The sequence below is a fragment of the Ambystoma mexicanum genome, chromosome 5p (genome assembly GCF_040938575.1).
Source record: "Ambystoma mexicanum isolate Mex_15411 chromosome 5p, UKY_AmexF1_1, whole genome shotgun sequence".
Classification (NCBI taxonomy): domain Eukaryota; kingdom Metazoa; phylum Chordata; class Amphibia; order Caudata; family Ambystomatidae; genus Ambystoma; species Ambystoma mexicanum.
Genome location: NC_090930.1, coordinates 933,936,401 through 933,955,800, shown reverse-complemented (window position 1 = coordinate 933,955,800; position 19,400 = coordinate 933,936,401). Strand labels below are relative to the sequence as shown.

Genomic DNA, 19,400 nt, shown 5'->3' with positions numbered 1-19,400 from the left:
TTTATATATCTTTCTGGCACCCATGATAAAAAAGTTTGAGTATCAGCATAAACGCGTACGTTCTTTGGCTTTGGTCAACATTGAACATGTCGGTTATGTTTTAGAAAACATGACTATTCTATTTCTGTATATGTACATTTACAAGCTTTTAACCAAGTGCATTTCAGCATGTTGTTCACACACACATGCACACATGCGCGGACACACGCACGCTTGCGCGCGGGCGCGTGCGTAAACACACACACACACACTTAACTGTCAAATGAAGCTTCAGGCAGTGGAGGCATTGGCTTAATAGATAAGGTTCTTCAAGAGCTGAAGAAATCAATAGCTGATCTATTGTAGAGAAAACAAATGCACAGGACATCAGTTTAAGGTGCCATTAAAATTTACAAGCCAGTGCATGGCCAGGCACTGTGACAGTGCGTGCTGAAGTTGCTGATAAAGTCTGCAATTAAACCAGTGTGTATACAGGGCATTGTTTCATTGCTACTTTTCACCTATAAACCTACAAATCAGACAATCGGTGCAACTAGTCAAAATGATGTGAAACTTCCACCTAGACACTGTTCACAATGTAGGCAAGCGGTGTGAAATGGCTGCAAGATGACATGAAGCAAAAACATTGACATAAATAAATTGGCCAGCATACTTCCCTGTGTAGCCAATTCCATAAACACAAAAACAGATGCACTACTGCAGTCTAAGAACTTGCGCTTTCTGTTGAAGTAATATGTCCGCATCTCACACATGCACGCTACCATACAATAACATTCCTAGGACACTCAACAGCTGTATAGTCACACTGCCAGAACAGATTCAGCAACTTTGCCATTGCACTCTCATAAAATGCACACACCCACACTCGCACACAACAATCTGCCCATGCACCACTGTTCTGTGTACAGTTACACGCCTATAACACACACAGACCTATGCAGTTGCACCTATGTGACACAGCATGCTTCCCGTGCTGTTACACCTATGTTATCAGCTGCACCTATCAGCACTTATTGCAAAGACTGACAGCACCATTTTGTAGTACAAACGAAAGTGTGAACTGACAACACACAGCTAACTTTAGCATGGTGCCCTCCAGGCATCAGTGAACTTAGTGGAGTAAGCACATCTACTTGGACAAGAGAGCGCACAGTGCTCAATAGGAAAATGGGCAATGTGTCCTCCGGGCAGCAGTGAACACTGAGTACAATTAGTCAGAGTCAGCACCTATTCCCTACTGAATACTCCTGGTGAAGGTCAGCACTGATTGTGAACAGCGAATGCTCATGAGTTCACACTGAATGAACCTGTGGAGGCTAATTAGTATAGAGACCTCGGTGCACTGCTGATTAGCAGTGTTCCATAGACACTTGTTTCATGATGGCATCTTATCTATGGGCCGCTTCTAAAGTGCAACACACGTCATACGTGTCGTCCTGGTACTGATGATCCATCATTGCTGACCAGCAAGATAACCCAGACATCAAACCTGGGAGAATGGAAGCACAGGTGATTTTCAAGCACTCCCACCAAGGATGGCAAGACATTCATTAGTGAAGATAATATGAAGGAAAAGGCATGATGGGCTCCTTTTGAAAAGAAAGAATGTGATGTCTGTTAGTTGTGGACTGAAGACATCTGGATGGGATGCCTTTTGCAAGGTGGGCAGAGACAAACGAGATTTAGAGCTCATACTGGGCTCCGCGAACTATAAAGAGGGGGTTAAACTAAACACATAATCCCACAGAAAAAGCAACATAGTGAATTTAGCATAAAAGATATATGACCAACTTGACGACATTAGAAATTCCAGTAGATTTGCCCTCCTCCTCGTAATAGACGTCTCCGCCGCCTACGACCTTGCAGACCATCCGACACTCTGCCATCATCTCACTGCTGCAGCCAACTTCGCCCCCAAAGCCACAAAATGGATAGCCTCCTTTCTAGCAGATGGAATCTCCAGAGTCTTCTTGGGCGACTTTGCCGCCCCTCCGACACCAGTCTCCTGTGCAGTCCCACAAGTCTCTTGGTAGTGTGTGTAGGAAGCAGTGTGTGTGTGTGTGCATTATTTGTGGTGATATTGTGTGCGAGTGTATGAGGGAGGCAATGTGAACTGTGTGTGTGTGATGGGCAGTCACTGTGGAGATAAGTGGGTGAGGGGACAGTGTGTGCGGGGCAGTGGATGGGTGGAGGTTTAGTGTGCCGTATTTATGTGTGTGTGCGTAGTGTGGGAGCAGTGTATATGTGTAGAAATATAATCAGCTCACAAATGCATGCACAATTTACACAGCTCCCATATAGGATATCAAAGCTTTATCAGTTTGTGAAAAAATGCCCAAACGACCCACTTCCACAAAAAGAAGCAAATAGACCAAACACACTTAAAAAAAAAAAAAAAAACATCTAACAAAGGAATGCACTGGACTGTGCCTGTAACTGCAGCTTCCAGAGTATGGGTGGTGATGTGCAGTTTTCTATTTTCTTTTGTGTCAATCAGGTGCACATACCAGGCTTGCAGATATGCCTGCCTGTGAGACATGCAGGTGATGGACAACAGAGTAAAAGAGTCTACAATGGGTGTGGGTGCGCAGAGAGGGGCAAGGATGGGGAGTGAAGTCACATGTGACTTAGCATGGCCATGGGTGTTGACAGGGAGGCCAAACAACCAAACAATATTTGCAGACTCTCTGTCCCTCTTCATATGGCGTCTCACCTGCAAATGCTATTCCCATGTCAATAGTTTAGTATTTATAGGTAGAGACCTAAAAAGCAGCCAGCAGTATGGAATGGTTGCAATAGTGAGTAAAACGTCCGGGAAAATATCATGTCTCTTATGGTCTTCCTCCATTTTAAGTACATCCATGGTCTCAACGTAGTAGGCGAAGCAGAAAAAACAGGGCTGAAGTCGTGGGTACACACGGGGGGGGAGGGGGCGTAGTCCACCCACTCTTTTCAGAGTGTGGACTCAGCCACCCCCCCAGGTAAAAGGAGAAACATTGAATGTCCTCTTTGAATTTATTCATTAAAGCCGACCATGGGGATCGAACCACAGTCATCAGGTTTGTAGGCCGTACACTTTACCACTGCATTATATAACCTGATGAAAAATAACAAACAACTAAAGGTGTTCCCGTTTCGGTATTGCAAGTCCCAGGGAAAACATTTGTATTCTTGCAGTTTAAAACATGCACACCCTTTAACGTTATCAAAAACCCTATTAGAAAAAATATCCTCACTTGGTTTTGTGTGTGTGTTGATTTTATGAAAGGCAAATGCCATTCGTCCTGTTCAATTTGGGTGGTTTTGCAAGGCCAATTTAATGAAATGTGCATATTTCACCTTGATATGCTCATTTCTGGCAATGTCACATCCCATTGCATTTTTTGATGAATCCCCCCATTTACATTTTTAGGACTTGACCCCTGAGAACAAAGACAATGCAATGTGTATGAAGCACAGAGAACTAGAAACCATAGCTCTCAACCATTTGTCTCGCAAAGGCGGGTGAAATCTCCCGATTTTCTTTTTGGCGTGTAAGACGCCCATTGGAATGAATGGCCGTGCAGGAGGCTTGGCGGGTGAGTCAGCCCTTTGCAAGGCGGGTGACACCCACCAAAAGCGGGTGAGTTGAGAGCTATGTAGAAACGGTGCACTGCATCTAACACTTATTAAATGACCTGACACATGAAAAAAGACATATTTTTCATGACGTGTATACAAAAAAGTTACCCCAATTTGATTCTGTAATATCTTAAATATGACTGTATTTTACGCATCCCATTTTTACATGCTGTCTGACAAAGTTAAAAAAAAATATCCCAAAATGAGCACATCCAGCTTTGATAAAGTACAGTCTTCCACATTTTAAAGAAACAATAAGAACATGGCATGACTTACAACCGGTTCCTGCAGCCAGAGGCGAATCAGCGTGGCCAGCGTGTAGTACATCACCAGGAGCACGATGGGGTTGGCGTGGTGATACCAACTTAGGGTGGGGTTCGTGAGGATCCGCCACGGGCTCGAGCAGTTGGTCTGAATCAATGAGGTGACACCAAACAACCTGTTTCACAAAACGAAACACAGACAGCAGAGTAGGCATTAAATCACTGTGAAAGAACACGCAGTTTGTGGAAAAAAACATTTAAACGCAATACATGCCGGGTTTGTTGTCTAGTCAGTCCCGCTCCATCGTTTGTTTCTACTGCTCTATCACTGGCAAATGCACAAAATACTAGATGCACGTGACCGGAAACCGAGGATAGCAATGCTCAAGCTGAAGCACTTGTGTATAGGCGCGTTATAAATGCCATATCATATCAAGTTCAGTTTCGAGAACTAAAATTAATGTGTTAGACTACATCCTACACGCACTCGTAAGCATCATTGAAAACATATTTCATAATTATATGCCCTTATCGACTGAGCGAGTGGTCATTATACAAACAATAATGCACTCTGCCGGAGTCTATAGGCGGACTAAGAACTACAAAGGAAAATGTTGTACTGTTGGAGAAAAAAACGATCACATCGAAGAATCTTGTAAAGTTAATTTCATGAACATGTGCAACCAGTAACAATACATTTCACACATGTTGTGTTTTATTGTTGTTTGTTAGTCTGGGGGAACTGAACTGCCCACGCTCTTCTCTGCCATTACACAGCTTAAGACAATTATTTCCGTGTTGCTTGTCAGCTGGCTGCAAAGGTCAGAATGTGTGAAAGGAGGCCTGCCCTGCAGATTCTAGACCGCCTTCCGAGCATTTTGATTGGCTGAGAGGAGGTTTATAATGGAATCCATCTGCACATTGTTGATTAATATTGTATGCTTATAACTTAACCTTGATATGAATGTAGAAAAGGATAGAGGTATTTATCACTTACCCAAAACCAAGGCATACGTGCAGATATTTCATGTGAACTAATGTGCAAACATGTCCATTAATCACAAACAGTGCTATTGTGCAGAGTTAACAATGCTATATGTGTATTTCCACAGATGAAGGGGGTCATCAGGATAACGGAGGATCATCTCTCTCTTTCTCCCTCTCTCTCTCTCTCTCTCTCTCTCTCTCTCTTCCCCCCCACATCTATATTTTACCCTACACATATTGATTGTAAGCACCGGCTGTGCGCTGCCGAGGTGCGAAAGAGCGCCCTTGCAGTTTGTAAATCCATGCAAGCAGGGGTGGACTGGGAATAAAAAGAGGCCCTGGAAATAATTTTCAAAGTGTCCCCATATTACATATTTTCAGCAAGTCCAAACCTTTACCTAAGGGAAATTTTAGAAATAAAATAGGTTGCCACGCAAAAGAGTCCCAGGGTTCTGAGGCCTAGCAGGAAATCTCCAGAGTTCCCTATAGGCCAGTCCCCCCCTGCATGCAAGCTGGTTTCACACAGTTACCCAACGAAAAGTACATCTGCAAATTAGAAACTGAGCACTGTGGTCAAATAAGGTCAACAACACAATTATAAAGATGAAACAAGCACAAGTAAGATCAAAAAGAAAATATGGTTCTGCCAAAGGAGTGGGAATTAAAGGTCAGAAAATCATTTAGTGGCGATAAAGGGAAATTAAATGTCAATAGGATGGAGTATTGCCCACAAATACGCGCCTCAAAAATTGAATCTTGAAACTATCATTGACCTTTTATTTAACTCCTTTTAGCCTGACCTAAAATGAGGGTGCGGGGGAGGTGAGTAAGAGTGAAAGGAGGAAACGAATGGCAACAGGAGCGAATACCACATGTGGCGTGGAGGTATGACACACCTGGATACCCACTGATACTCCCTCCCATGCTCTATCGATACGCTTGCCGCATCAGAGTCGATGGCTATGCAAAGCACAGCTCCCGTTGTATGACCCATTAATTGGTACTTACCGTCTGCTCAAATTAAATATGCAAGTAAAAACCATCTCCAGATATTGCATGAGAGTGGAGCAGGTGACCGACACTAGCCCCTGGGGCCAGCCTTAATGGAGGGCAACCCTTGCGACTGCCCGGGTACCATTAGAACCCGGTAATGCCATCTTGGGGGAGTCTTTCAAGGTGTTCCCAGAGCTTGCGTGGTGGGAGAAGTGTGGCAGCTGCCCTATTGAAATTAAGTGTGCCCCGCTCTCAGGAGTGGAGTGCATTTCATAACAGTAAGGCGCTGATGCTTTTGCATCAACGCCTATTAAAAAATGTGGTGCCCACCTCCCCCCCCCCGCAGGACCAGGGGCGCGCGGGGGAGGGGCGCCACATTTTTATTTTTCTGCCCAGGGCACTGCCGCTGCTGAGGTTGGCCCTGCTAGTACCTCTGCACTGTATCAGCAGACAAGGATATCATCATAAACACATTCTTATATATTGAAACCTTTGGATGTTATTGGTTGATTATTTATTATATATCCACATTAACTCCAACTCGCCAAATGTTAGTTTGTTGTAAAATGCTCAAGTACTTTTACAATTGTAAACTTTCCGCCTAAATATATTTGTGTGAAATCGTATCCCCCTCATTTGCAAAAAGATATTGGTCTTGCAAGTTAACTGACATTACCGCTAGGAATAAAGGAATAGTGGCTGTAGCTGAATTCTACCTTGTTGGTCTGCAATGTTTCATCATTTTGGCAAATTGCTGCATCCTATTGGGCCCATATTGGGTTTGCTTGCATAAGATACTTAGCAATGCATTGCGGGTGCCACTGAGAAGGCACATTGCAAGGAGAAGTGCAAAAGAGCTTGCAAAAACAGTACACAAATAACCTGCGCTGTGAGGAGACAGTGTGCAAAGAAATTATGGACACCCCCTAAACACCTTCAAGACACGGGAAACACAAGCATGACAGCCAGGCTCGCTCACGTGCATTGCAACTAGGATGTATTTGAAACTCAGTCACACCCAAACAGGGCAGCTCCAATCAATACAATATACAACCTTCAGAAACAGACTGATGAATGCAAATAAAAGACACATCACCTCCAAAGATAAAGACAACAGATTGTTCACGGGTCCTGTGAGCCAGATAGGAAAGTCTATCAGCAGTGGATCACACTTTGGGGGTCATTACGACCTTGGAGGTAACCATGCCGCTATTTTCGGCATGGCTTCCCCCATTCTGGGTACCGGGTCCGGGTTCCTGGAATGGGAAAATACCAGGCCATTCCGACCTTGGAGGGCCTAGTATTTCCCCATTACAGGAACCCATCCCGATTCCCATTCGAGCCCACATAGGGCTCAATGGGAATGGGGAGCATGCTAACAACGGGCCTGTTAATGACAGGCCCGTTGTTAGCATGCCGGTCTGCTCGCGGGACCAGCTTAGGATGCCTGGTAAAACCAGGCCCTGTTAACCCCCTACCGCCAGGGTCATAACGACCCCCATTGTGCAAAGGCGTGTGATCCATTACAGTGCGGTTGCACATTCAACAAATAAAGTTTGATGTTTGATGTATTTCTGAGTACTGGTATCATCAACCATTCCTGGAAATAGGAAATCTCTCACACTGAGGAACATCAATAGGATGGCAATTGACTTCCATACAGGTTGACATCTGCTCACTTCTGCTCGAGACCCGTCTGCCCTGGCCACTACCCTGGTAGCCCACCAACCATGCCTTCACTTTCCAGGCAAGTCACAGAATTGTTCAGAGGCTGCACAGCCTGTTGAAACAGGGGCCACACACACGCCACAATGGAAATAGGGACATTTCCTACAAAAAACACGCACAGCGCTAGGCCTATTCCAGAAATCATCAGAGTCTATGCTTGGGTCCACATTGTCACTGCTCTCTGCAGACACTTTGCAGCCACTGCTGATGCAAAAGAGGCATGGAGGATTCTAGTCTGAGCAGTTCTTGTAGAATTCCATTCACATAAAGCAAGGCACCTCTATGGAATGTTGACAACCAGCCCAATACTCAACGTTTGTGAGCGGACTAACTTGGCGGGTGTGGTGTCTATGATTTGCCCTTTTGTAAATCAGATGTCTCTGTTATTTGAAACACTCTGCCTTGCAGAGGGGAACTTTGGTCCTTCAGATAGATGGGAGCACCCTGCCTGGGCTCTGTTCTTTCAAGCTTGAATAGAGTGTTGTCCAGTGAAGGGGATGCATTAAGATGAGACTGCATTGTCTGACATCTTTCACTTAAAAATGGAGTCTGAGCTAATGACTTTCCAAGAATGCTGGATCTACACTTTTACACCATTTTCATTAAAATTGACACAATTTGGCAACTGGACAATAGACATACATCTTTAAAGAACTTGTGGCAGCCTTGGTGCCCAGTCACTGTGCAGGCTTCAAGGAACTAGTGGCGTTGCTATATAGAAAATGTGCAGTAACTGAAGTTCAGCAATATGGACTTTTACATCTGGGCCGGTCACATGACATCCAAAGAACAATGGAAACTTCCTGCTGGAGAATACTGAGAGGTGCGGCCGACGTGGCATGTTCCACTCTCTACCTGCCAGCCAGGGGTGTTGCTAGGTTTGGAAATTATCATGGGCTAAGCTAATGTTGGGACTGTCGGGACTCAGGGCTATAGCCCCCTCAGTTCCCCCATAGCAACGCCTCTGCTGCCAGCCCCCAATCCCATGCTCAAGAAACTCCTGCGTGATCCTCCCTTTAACCTAAACCATTTCAAAATTCTGTCTCAGAATATCATATTTTTGGATCCCAAAATATCCATAAACCTAACTTTTAAAAATTACATTCATTCAATCCTTTTGTCCCTCATCACACGCAAGGCACTTCTTCGTGGCAGTGTGGCACTTATGCTCTGCGGCATCCCTGTGTCCTGATGGTGCCAGAATCATCAAAATGGCCGCAAAAATACTATGCGCGCCAAAACCTATGGAAATCGTGCTCTACAAAGCACAAAAAGATGGCTGCCAAATCTACAATGCATGTTGTCAGTGGTGGGACGGAGACCTCACTCCTGAAACATGTCACTGGGCTGCCCGACAAGTAAAAATGGAGACTGCATGAAAAGCAGTGCTTGTTGAAAGAAATCCGGAATCTTGTTTTTAAATCTTTTCTTGGTTTCTGAAAATACAGAATGCTAGTCCAAAACACCAACAAAAATCCAATCTTCTTGCTGAGTGTCACATTTTACTGAATTCAAGAAATCATTGTGAAATTGCAATATCCTGGAAAGCTGAATTGGTCATCAAAACACCCACAGCACAAGTTTGCCTGCCTGTGGGATCTGTCAAAATCTGGGCGCAGTACCAGCGGCCGCCTGAATGACTGTTTCAAAAGCCTGCATTAAAACTGCAAACTTGCACCATTGAAATCTAATGTCTGAAATCCAAGTGACCTGTAATCAAGAGTAACCTAGGTTATAACTATTTAAACCTCATGGTTTAGAGTCTGGAATCAGGGTTCTAGCTGCTTGTTTTGAAATTACAAATTCATTTAAACCAAGAAAAAATGTAACAAAACGACATTTAAATTAAGCCTGACTCCAAGCCAAAATTAGTAGAACAACTTCCCCCACAGGGGCCAGGCACCTCCCTTCTGCTCTCTAGACCAGGAACTCACACCCAGGTGATGATTAAGAGGGGCGGAGAACTTGGGCTGCTGTGGGAAGAGCACAATGGACTTCCTCCAAGGCAAGGAGATGCTAATCAGGAAGGATCGTAAATGGCCTCTGCCAAAAGGAAGGGGGCGGAGATTGCTTAAGAGCTGCAAGAAGGAGAAGGAGGCGGAGACAGATAACCTTTTGTTGATTCACAATGGACAAAAAGCATATTTCTAAAAAGACTGATAATTTACTGTGTACAATTGTAAAAAATATGTAAACCCCAGACTTATGAACCTAATTTTTGGCTGCACATTTGAAGAGGAGCCAGAACACTGTGCTATGTTCTGGGAAGTAACTGTGAAAATTATGGTTTTACTCCAAATGTATTTATGTCAAAAGCATGAAACTTCACACGCTTATGCCCATATGCAATGCACACAGTTGTACACATTTTTGGATAAACTAGATATTGTGTTCCGGCCCAAAAGGGCAGAATTCTGTCAAAAGCCGATCCTACAACGACGGGGCTTGGAAGAGCATTTGCCACACAACATATGTGATCTAGATATGTTATTGTTATAAAGTTTGCAAAATAGTAAATATGTATTATACTAAAAGTCGATTTCATGTTCAAATGCCAAGGGGAGGACTCATAAACCCACATCATCATGGTGACACCCTGTTTTCTCCTTCAATCAAGGGAGAGGGAGACTCTAGCCTATAGCCAGTTTAGGGGGCATGCTTAGGATAATCCAGCATACACACCCCTTTACCAAATGCATAAAAAGAGACAGCTGAGGACTTAGAAAAGACACACAGATTCACCCACTAACCGATTGCTGGCGGAGCACCCTGTGAGAGAACTTGACATCTTTCCTGCTCCAGACTCCAGAAACTTGGCAAGCAGAAAGGCCCCTTCTATAGCTCAACCATTCTCAGCGTGGCCTTATAATTCCAGAAACCAGAATTTACCCCAGAAATCTAAGGGGAACAAAACAACAGCCAGGCTGTGCTGTAACTGATTTCCTGCTAAAGAAATATTACCAGAATCCTAAGACCCAATCCAGTTGTGTCGTGCTGTGCTGTGCTGTGACCAGAGAGCCATTACAGACCCAGTCCAGTCGTGCTGTGGCGTGCAGACCAGAGCACCTTGTTGTTCAGTCCGGGGTGCCCAGCAGAATTTCGGAGCAGAATCCCTGATCCTGACAGATCAGAATTCCTGATGGTTCTGTTCAAACCTATATAGTGAGTATCCATAGTATAGGACTGCCACTAGGCTATTTACTGTCCATAACAATCCCTATCCAAATCCATCCTATCTTGCATTCAGAACTGCATTGTTAGAAATATTTTTGAATTGCCCGATTTCTTTATCTTATCCCTACTATCTTCCTTCTGCACTAGTATTGTTAAATATATCTTTGTGCTGATATATTTCATCTGAAGAAGGCAAGCTCCTCGGCAGGCAAAAACCTGATCCAGAGGCGTCCTGGTCTAGTGTGCTTCTGTGTGGATTTGCTTCTTCATAGTCACCCCCTAGTGTAAAGAAATCCTGTTTGTCTTTTGAAAGCGCATCCCTGTTTTCTCATTGTTGCACCTATCTCAAAAAAACGACTTCCAGTAAGACGTCCATAGCTTCTTCAAATATTATGCTAGAAACACAATTTAAACGTCTGCTTGTAGCTAACATCCTACGCTTTCCACAGAACCAAAAACTGCATCTCAAATCTATACAGTTTTCCTGCAATCACGATTACTGGGCACAGGGAAAGGTTTGCAGCAAATTTTGTTTTAGGAAATTTCTCTAACGTGTAAAACAGCTTTCAATTGCTCCCGACCTCAAATTTAAGTTTTCACATTGCTTATTAGTGTCAAATCATCGCTAGTGTTTGTCTGCAACAATATAAAGTGGCTCCCATTAGATTTTAAACAATTTCAGCAATTTAAGCCATATTAGTGTTTTACCCAATCCATTCTTAGATAACTGTAAAACCATTGTGACAGTTTGCCAATCAATTCTGTTTCTCTCTTGTGTTTGCTGGGGGGAAATTGGGATTGACATTTGTTTGAATTCTGCATTCCTGAAACCTGTTCTCTCTCCTCCTATCTCTCTACATTGCGTACTGGGGGGTTGAGGGGTGTGCAGGGGGAAAGAGTAACCACATTGCTATTTGATTTGAACACACACCCACAAAAGTATTATTGCTGTGCTGCATTGTTTTTGCTCATTATTACTCCTTGTGGTTAAAGAGATTTCTTAGTGTGACATCACCCAATTGGTGATCATTGTATTCCCATTAAAAATAGTGTGATTATATTGTGAATATATAAATAAATATTTTAACTTTGCAAACCAGCCAGGATTCCTGGTTCAGTGTGACCAGGGGGGTTCCAAGAGAGAGGCGTGATATAAGTGGTACATCATTCAGAATAAAAGAACTTTTAGACACAAATAAATAAATAAGGATTTCAGTTGTGCATTACCCGCTAGGCATTGACTTAGGTGAAGTGCCAGATCGAAATCACTTACCAGTGTATCCAAGTGTGCTATGGGGTTCTATTAAGATGTAACAATCCACAATACTTTCAACAGCTACCTTGCAAAACTTATTTCTTTCCAAGTTTTTTTTTATACTTCAAAACAAGGTAAATCCAAAATGAAATATCAAAACATCCGGCAAAATGTAAGTGCATCTTCATTAAGCCACTCAAATCAAAGTAAGAACATGGATGCTGGTTCCACACACACGGGGTCGTGAGGGTAGCTTGAGTCTACCCTCAGTGCTGAGAAACAAATACAAGTGTCTCCCCATCGCCTGTACTAACAATAGAGAGGGCAAGGTGGTGGGGTTATCCGGTTGGGTCTTGCCCACAATCCCTATGCAATGAACACAGAGGGACCACAGGGAGCCTGCTATGTATTAGGATGGTTTATAATTAAGGCTCCCAGATTTATGGCGTTTATTTTTCAGCCATTTCTGCATTCATTTTTTGGCTTTCTTTTCTGTACTTATCCACATTTTTGTCATATAAAAAGATAATTCACAACCAGTATTTTTCTGCATGTATTCTAATAAAAAATGCATTCATTAAAGAACACATGCAGCCATATAAGAAAGAAATGTGAGCTCAGTTTCTTCCATAACACAAACGGTTGCTCACTCCTGTGACTACTGCTGCCTTAAATATGGGCTGTCAGCAATTTGAAGAAGTTTAATGCTCTAGTTATACAACTTTACATTCTCTGCAATTGGCCTGCGATATATGAGTGACATCATAGAGAACCAGACAGAAAGACCTGTTTTTCCGATTTTTTTGTTTGTTTGTTTTGTTTGTTTGTTTATTTGTTTGGTAATGTGCAGCAAGCCCTTAGGTAGATGGACATAACAGAAACAAGAAGTCTTAAAACTTAGTTACAGTACAAGGTAGCAATACACAGAGCAGTGATTGCAGGAGGAGCAAAAATACAGGTACAAGATACATTAAATACAAAGTAATGCTCTTGGTAAGTCAAGGAGGCATTATCGTGAGTATTAATATATGCACACATACATATACGTATATACAACCTTACATGTCTACGCTGAGGTATATCCATGGTGCATACAAATATGACAGAGCAGACGACCATGCGTGTATAGTTAACCAATCTACAGTGTAGTTTGAGGGAACAAAGGGTCGTGTAGGGGCTGGAGAGGTAGAAGTGTAGTTCGGCAGTTAGGTGTCGTTAGTGTGTAGCCAATTGAGTACCTTATGTCTGAATATAGGGTAGGGTAGTTCTAGTCTGAGATCAACTGGTAATTTGTTCCAACATTGTGCCGCTTTAACAGGGAAACTGGTTCCTCCTGCTGTTGAGCGTTTGAACCTAGGAATCTCTAACATAAATGAGTTGGCAGATCTCGTAGGGCGGGTAGCTGTTCTCCTGGTAATTTAATCCATAAGGTATGGGGGTGCTAGGTTATTCAGGCATTTGGAGGTGAGGGATGCTGTTTTGAGGAGAATTATGTCCGTTATTTTCAGACAGTTAACCTCTTTCCTGAATTCGGTAATATGCTCTCTGTAAGGGATGTTCAATGCTGCCCTCAGGGCGTTAGTCTGCAGTCTTTGGATTTTGTCTGTAATGTATTTGTTGGCTCCTGAGTTCAGGGCATTACCGTAATCTAATCTTGACATGATAAGAGCGTTGGCTAGTCTGGTGCAGCTCGCTCTCGAGAGGTATGGTCTGGAAGCTCTGATGAGTTTGCAAGTGTACGTTGTGGATGAGGCAAGGGAATTGACTTGCTTTTTGAGAGTGAGAGATGAGTCTAAGTAGAATCCTAAAGTTTTTACTACAGACATCATCTTGATAGGGTTGTTATCAATGTTGAAGGATGTGTAGTTTGGGCTGAGTTTTTGGATATTGGCTTCAGAACCTAAGATTAGTAATTACGTTTTTTCATCATTCTTGCAGAGGCCATGGGATGCCATCCATGCCTGAATGAGGGTGTATATTTTGTTCACCAAGGCTGAGTCAGCCTCGAAGTTGCCCGAAAGGGGTATGAGGATCTGTGTGTCATCTGCATAATTAGTGTAGGTGACACCCAGTCTATCCAACTTGTCAAACAGAGGCTTGGTGAAGATATTATACATAGTAGGGGAGATGCAGGAACCTTGTGGGACCCCACAGGTTATTTTAATGGGGTCGTCAGAGGCTGAAGTAGAGAAGACTTTCATGGTCCAGTTAGCTAAGAAGTATTGGACCCAAGCTATAGCATCTTTGGTGAAGTTGGCGGCAGATTGGAGGTGGTTGCATAACACTACATGGTCCACCAAGTCGAACGCTGCCGACAAGTCCAGTAGGAGTAGCAACGCTATTTTTCCATTATCCTTTAGTTCTTCAATTTGTGTCTTAAGGTCTAACAGCGCTGTTTCAGTGCCATGGAGATGGCGGAAGCCCGATTGTCGTGAGCCAAGTAGGTGGTTGGCTTCTAGATAGTCCTGTATTTATTTGTAAGCAGCTCTATCTAAAATATTAAGTAGAAATGGCACAGTGGTGATGGGTCTGTAATTGGTAGGGATAGTGGGGTCCAGAGTTTGTTTTTTAAGTAATGATAGAACCCAGGATTCTTTAAGATTGTCCGGTACTGTATTAGTTTTAAATGAGGAGTTTATCAGCTTGGAGATAAAAGGGGCTAGGTCCCTAGCTGCATCCTTTATTATCTGTGCTGGGCACGTGTCGCCTTTACAGTTAGAAGGTTTGAGGGAGAGTATTATTTTTTCTGTTTCAATCATGGAGATAGTCTTGAATCTAAAGGGTCTGGTTGTCCTAGTCAGTGAAGGTTGACTAGTTTGTTGGTCAGTGAGTGGTAGTGAGGCCTTTTTTTTAATAGCAATATGGCATTGTAAGGACAAGATTGTATTTGATAGAGCATTTTGTATGTTAGTACACCATGCTTTATCCTTTGGGGCATTGTCTACTGGTTGAATTGGGGATTCTAGTTCGCGGAGGATGGAGAATAATTCTTTAGTGTTGGATTTAGATTTCTCAATCCTGTCATTGAAGGTGTTCTTTTTGGCCTTGGTTATTTCTTTTTTGTACATTCTCGCAAATTCTGTTATTTTTGTTATTTTCAGAGTGGGAGTGACGCCAGAAAGACTTGAGTTTCCTTTTTTGTGATCTTAAGGATTTGAGTTGGGGGGTGAACCAGGCATTCAGGTGCGCTACTTGCCTAGCTTTGCGCAGTTTGACAGGAGCAATCATGTCCAGTGCCTTAGTCATAGCATTGTTAAAGGTATTTACCAATGCGTCAGGGTTGTTATTTTCCATTCCAGAGATGGCAGGGAGGAGAAGAGGGATACGTTTTTCAGCAGTGATGTCCTTCTTACTTCTGGTAGGGAGAGGCAGTGCCATATTATAAGGCTTGGGGCTGACGAGGTCTAATGCGGCAGTGAAATTTATTCAGTGATGATCTGTCCAAGATTATGGGACAATATCAGTAATGTTGATGTTGCAATTTAGTTCGGATACCCAGTCAAGGGTCCTTCCTTTGATATGCGTTGGTGAGAGGACTTTCTGCGTAAGACCGTGGTCATTTAGTAAGGCAGCAATAGATTCAGCATGTTTGTTGTCAGTATCATTAAGGCCTAGATTGAAATCTCCCAACAGTAGTGTTTGGGAGTGATCTTTGGTGTTGTCGGCTAGAAGACTGGTTAGGTTGTCTTCGAAGGTACCTAGAGGCTCAGGGGGTCTATATATCAAATGGATAGTTAGAGTACGGTTGTTGGAGAGGGGCAATTTGGAGGTTAATACTTCACAGGATGTAAAGGGAGCTGAGGTGGCAAGTCTAATAGGGTGGTTTGTTTTGAAGATGGCTAGGCCGCCACCTCTGGCATTAGGCCGGTCCACTCTAATGATTTGGTAGTTGTCAGGAACTGCTAACATGAGAGTTGGCCCTGCGGCCTCATGTAGCCAAGTCTCAGTTATGGCCAGTAAATCGAGATTGTCATTATTTAAGATGTCTGCAATTTCAGTAGCATGGGATACCACTGATCTAGAGTTTATGAGGGACCCTGTTAGCATTAGGGTACTGTCAGGATTGGCAGTTAGCGAGGTTTTGTGAGAGAGGGTATCTCGGGAAGTGTGATTTTTAGGGGGAGTTTTGTCCGTGGTATTAGTAGTTTGCGTTAGTGTGGAAAAGGGGTTCTTAGACCGGGTAGTCGTTTGATAATTGATGTTGTTAGGGAAGTTTCTATAAGGTTCATAGATAGGAGACAATCTAGACCTAAGTCTCAGATTTCTATCCTTAGGAGCATTTGCTATGATGGCAGTGGCCATAATAGTTATGATGGCACAGGTAAGTAGTGCCGTCTGGGCTAGTTTAGTCAAGTAGGCAGAGGTCATTGTCAAACTATGCTGAGGACATACTAACCTCTAAGTGTTAATTCAGTGTAGATGAAGGGGGCGGGACGTCTGTGCTATACCTAGCCTATGTTGTAGTTAGAACACATCTAGGCTAGTCAAAGGAAACACACATAGGCTAAATGCAATTGTAGGCGCAGGGCACTTCTAGGTTAGTCAATGCAAAACACACATACGCTAAATGCAATTGTAGGCGCAGGGCACATCTAGGCTAGTCAATGCAAAACACACATAAGCTAAATGCAATTGTAGGCTCAGGGCACATCTAGGCTAGTCAATGCAAAACACACATAAGCTAAATGCAATTGTAGGCGCAGGGCACATCTAGGCTAGTCAATGCAGAACAGACATAGGCTAAATGCAATCGTAAGCACATGGCACATCTAGGCTAGTCGATGCAAAACACACATAAGCTAAATGCTATCGTAGGCGCAGGGCACATCTAGGCTAGTCAATGCAAAACACACATAAGCTAAATGCAATTGTAGGTGCAGGGCACATATAGGCTAGTCAGTGCAGAACACACATAGGCTAAATGCAATTGTAGGCGCAGGGCACAGCTAGGCAAGTCAATGTAGCCTAGTAACAATAATAGGTTAAGATGCATGTACTTATTTGAAGCAATGAAGGTAAGTCTAAGTATGGCGGACACAGTGAAGGCTATGAGTACATGTGACTGGTAAAGCAGTGATGGTTCAGCTAAATGCTATAGACCCCTATAAGGGCTGATCATACAACAATAGTAGGGGCTGTTGTTACTTTCATCAGTCTAAGGTCAATAGTTAGTAATTAGGCAGTAATTCAGTGGATGCAGCACGTAGGATACATTTGTCACTACATTTTGCACTTTAAAAATTAAATACAGGCAGAAAGCAGATGGATTTTGTCTGTATTTATGTGTAAACATCCATAAAAACAGCAGAAAGCTCAAAGCCTTATGTATAATCCAGATTCAGTTGTACACCTCTGAAAAGACATCCACTTTTAACGTTTCCAACGCCCCTTTCAATTTGTAGATGGTACAAGTATTGCAAATCTTGTAATTCTATTGCGAGACAGAGCCTTTACAACAATAGGTATAATCAGGATACATTTAGAAGGTCCTGAAAGTTACATTGTAGAGAAATGCAAGCATCACAAGCTCTGATCATTCGTCCCAGCCTTCGTTCAGAAGGAAAATGGGCAAAAGCAAAGATTGACACTGGATTAAGGATCCAGCCTATCAGGAAAGTAAGAATGTAATATGACAGCTGATTAGCCTTGTGGTTAACACTACAGGGCAGTTGTGTGGCTGCAATGAGTGTGATGGGTTGCAGATTAGAAAGGGCAAATGTTAAAAAAGACAAGAAAACATCTGCATCCGTTATCATACATGATTACTCGGATTCCTTTTGTGGACTGGTCAAACCTAACATTAACACTTAGTTCTCTTGCCAAAAATCCTGTGGCTAGAGACTAAGCACAGCATGTGTGAAATTATTTTTGTTACTGATAATGTTAACTGTGTGTGGCTTTTCTGCTCCAATGACTTTTTTTGTCTGGACAGTTCTGCAGGATGCAGAAGCTGCGGTTCCCTGTGGATGGGGCCACAAAGATAATTGTCTTCAATAATTCTGTGCAATAATACTGTGCAATACTTTCAATCAGTGACCAAAGACATTATGATATAATATGATGTCATTTATAACACGCCTGTACCCAGGTTTTTCTAGGCACGAAAACATGTATGGTAGCAGGAATGGTTTGCCATACTGTGGTTAAAAATAAAGGTACAACTACCCTGGTACACTAGAGCAGCCCATGAAAATAACTGTGGTCTTGTCATAGATTTAAACACTTCAGCCAGCCTTTAAAGACTCTGGTGTGCAAGCAAATATCTCGTCCACAAAAGCTGCAAGTAATTGCTGCTTATCCATCAATTTTAATCTCAAGCACTGGTCGGCCGATCCATCTTCTTCAGCTCTGGGCAAGGCTGTGCACTTCCTCTGACATACTGGGGTCTCTCCACAGAAGCAATCAAAGGAGACTAATAGACTCTACTCAACCCAGGATCTTCTCGGGGGAAAATGGAGATGGAACTTAATGTGCTCCTTAAGGGGACGACTTAGAATCCACCCTCCACCACAGATTAAGGGACTCGATGAGGGAGAGACCAATTCTTGGGAAGCTGCCACTTAGTATCTCCACACACAAGTGTCCTACCTAACCCTGCATTAACTCATTCTGGCCAAGGGGGTGGGAACTCACACAAACACATCACTTTCGATTGGAAAGAAAGACTACATTGCAACATGGTTCTTAACATGGGAAGATCTACACACAAGACATTCAAATCTTGTATTAGGGAATGCCCCGCAGCCTTTCTAGTCTTCCTGTTCAACACACAACAGACCCTGAACATTTGGGAGAAGAAAAGTGTATGGGTGCACTTGATCTCATGTCTCGGAATAAAATACACATGCTCATTCCTGGCTACTTTCTCCCTCTGCGTGCATAGTACTTTGTATTGCGTATATTGCGGTGTCCATACAAAGAGGATCCGAGGTGTTGTAGAGCTCTGTTTACGGTAGCATTGACCAATAATGCATTCGATCATCACCTCCTGGTAAATCCAGTGCTTCCAATATCTCTTAGTTAACAACCCCAGGAGACGTTGCAAAAGATCACACGTCAGCAGTCGCACCGCAGGCTTAGTAAAGTATTGCACTGCTGCATGGGCTGTGACCAGCATCGGTTTGTGCCAAATAAAGCTCTTGATGGATAGAGATGGTGGAGTAGGAGCTCTCTTACTCTTTTTATACTGTTGATTGCAGGAAGCGCTTAGACATACTGAAGTCCATATAACTCTATACTGCACTCTGATACTGATGCGAGCTGACCTATTACCCAGTGCTTCCCCCTTACTAGCTGGGCAGTTTGGTTAGCCCTATGAACACCTGTATTCCGTAGGCCCATAAGGGGTTGAACTACATAAGTGGAGGCTGGTACTATTC

At 43.2% G+C, this 19,400-nt stretch overlaps 1 protein-coding gene across 8 annotated transcripts in view; it reads right to left on the bottom strand.

Annotated features, from left to right (window-relative positions):
- The window catches only part of PIEZO2 (piezo type mechanosensitive ion channel component 2), a 1,512,892-nt gene that overhangs the window by 512,453 nt on the left and 981,039 nt on the right, over window positions 1–19,400 (bottom strand). For all 8 annotated transcript variants that reach the window (XM_069613375.1, XM_069613368.1, XM_069613370.1 and 5 more), the window contains exon 8: window positions 3,898–4,060. In XM_069613375.1, coding sequence (XP_069469476.1) covers window positions 3,898–4,060 — 163 coding nt within the window. The remainder of the gene's footprint in view (window positions 1–3,897; window positions 4,061–19,400) is intronic.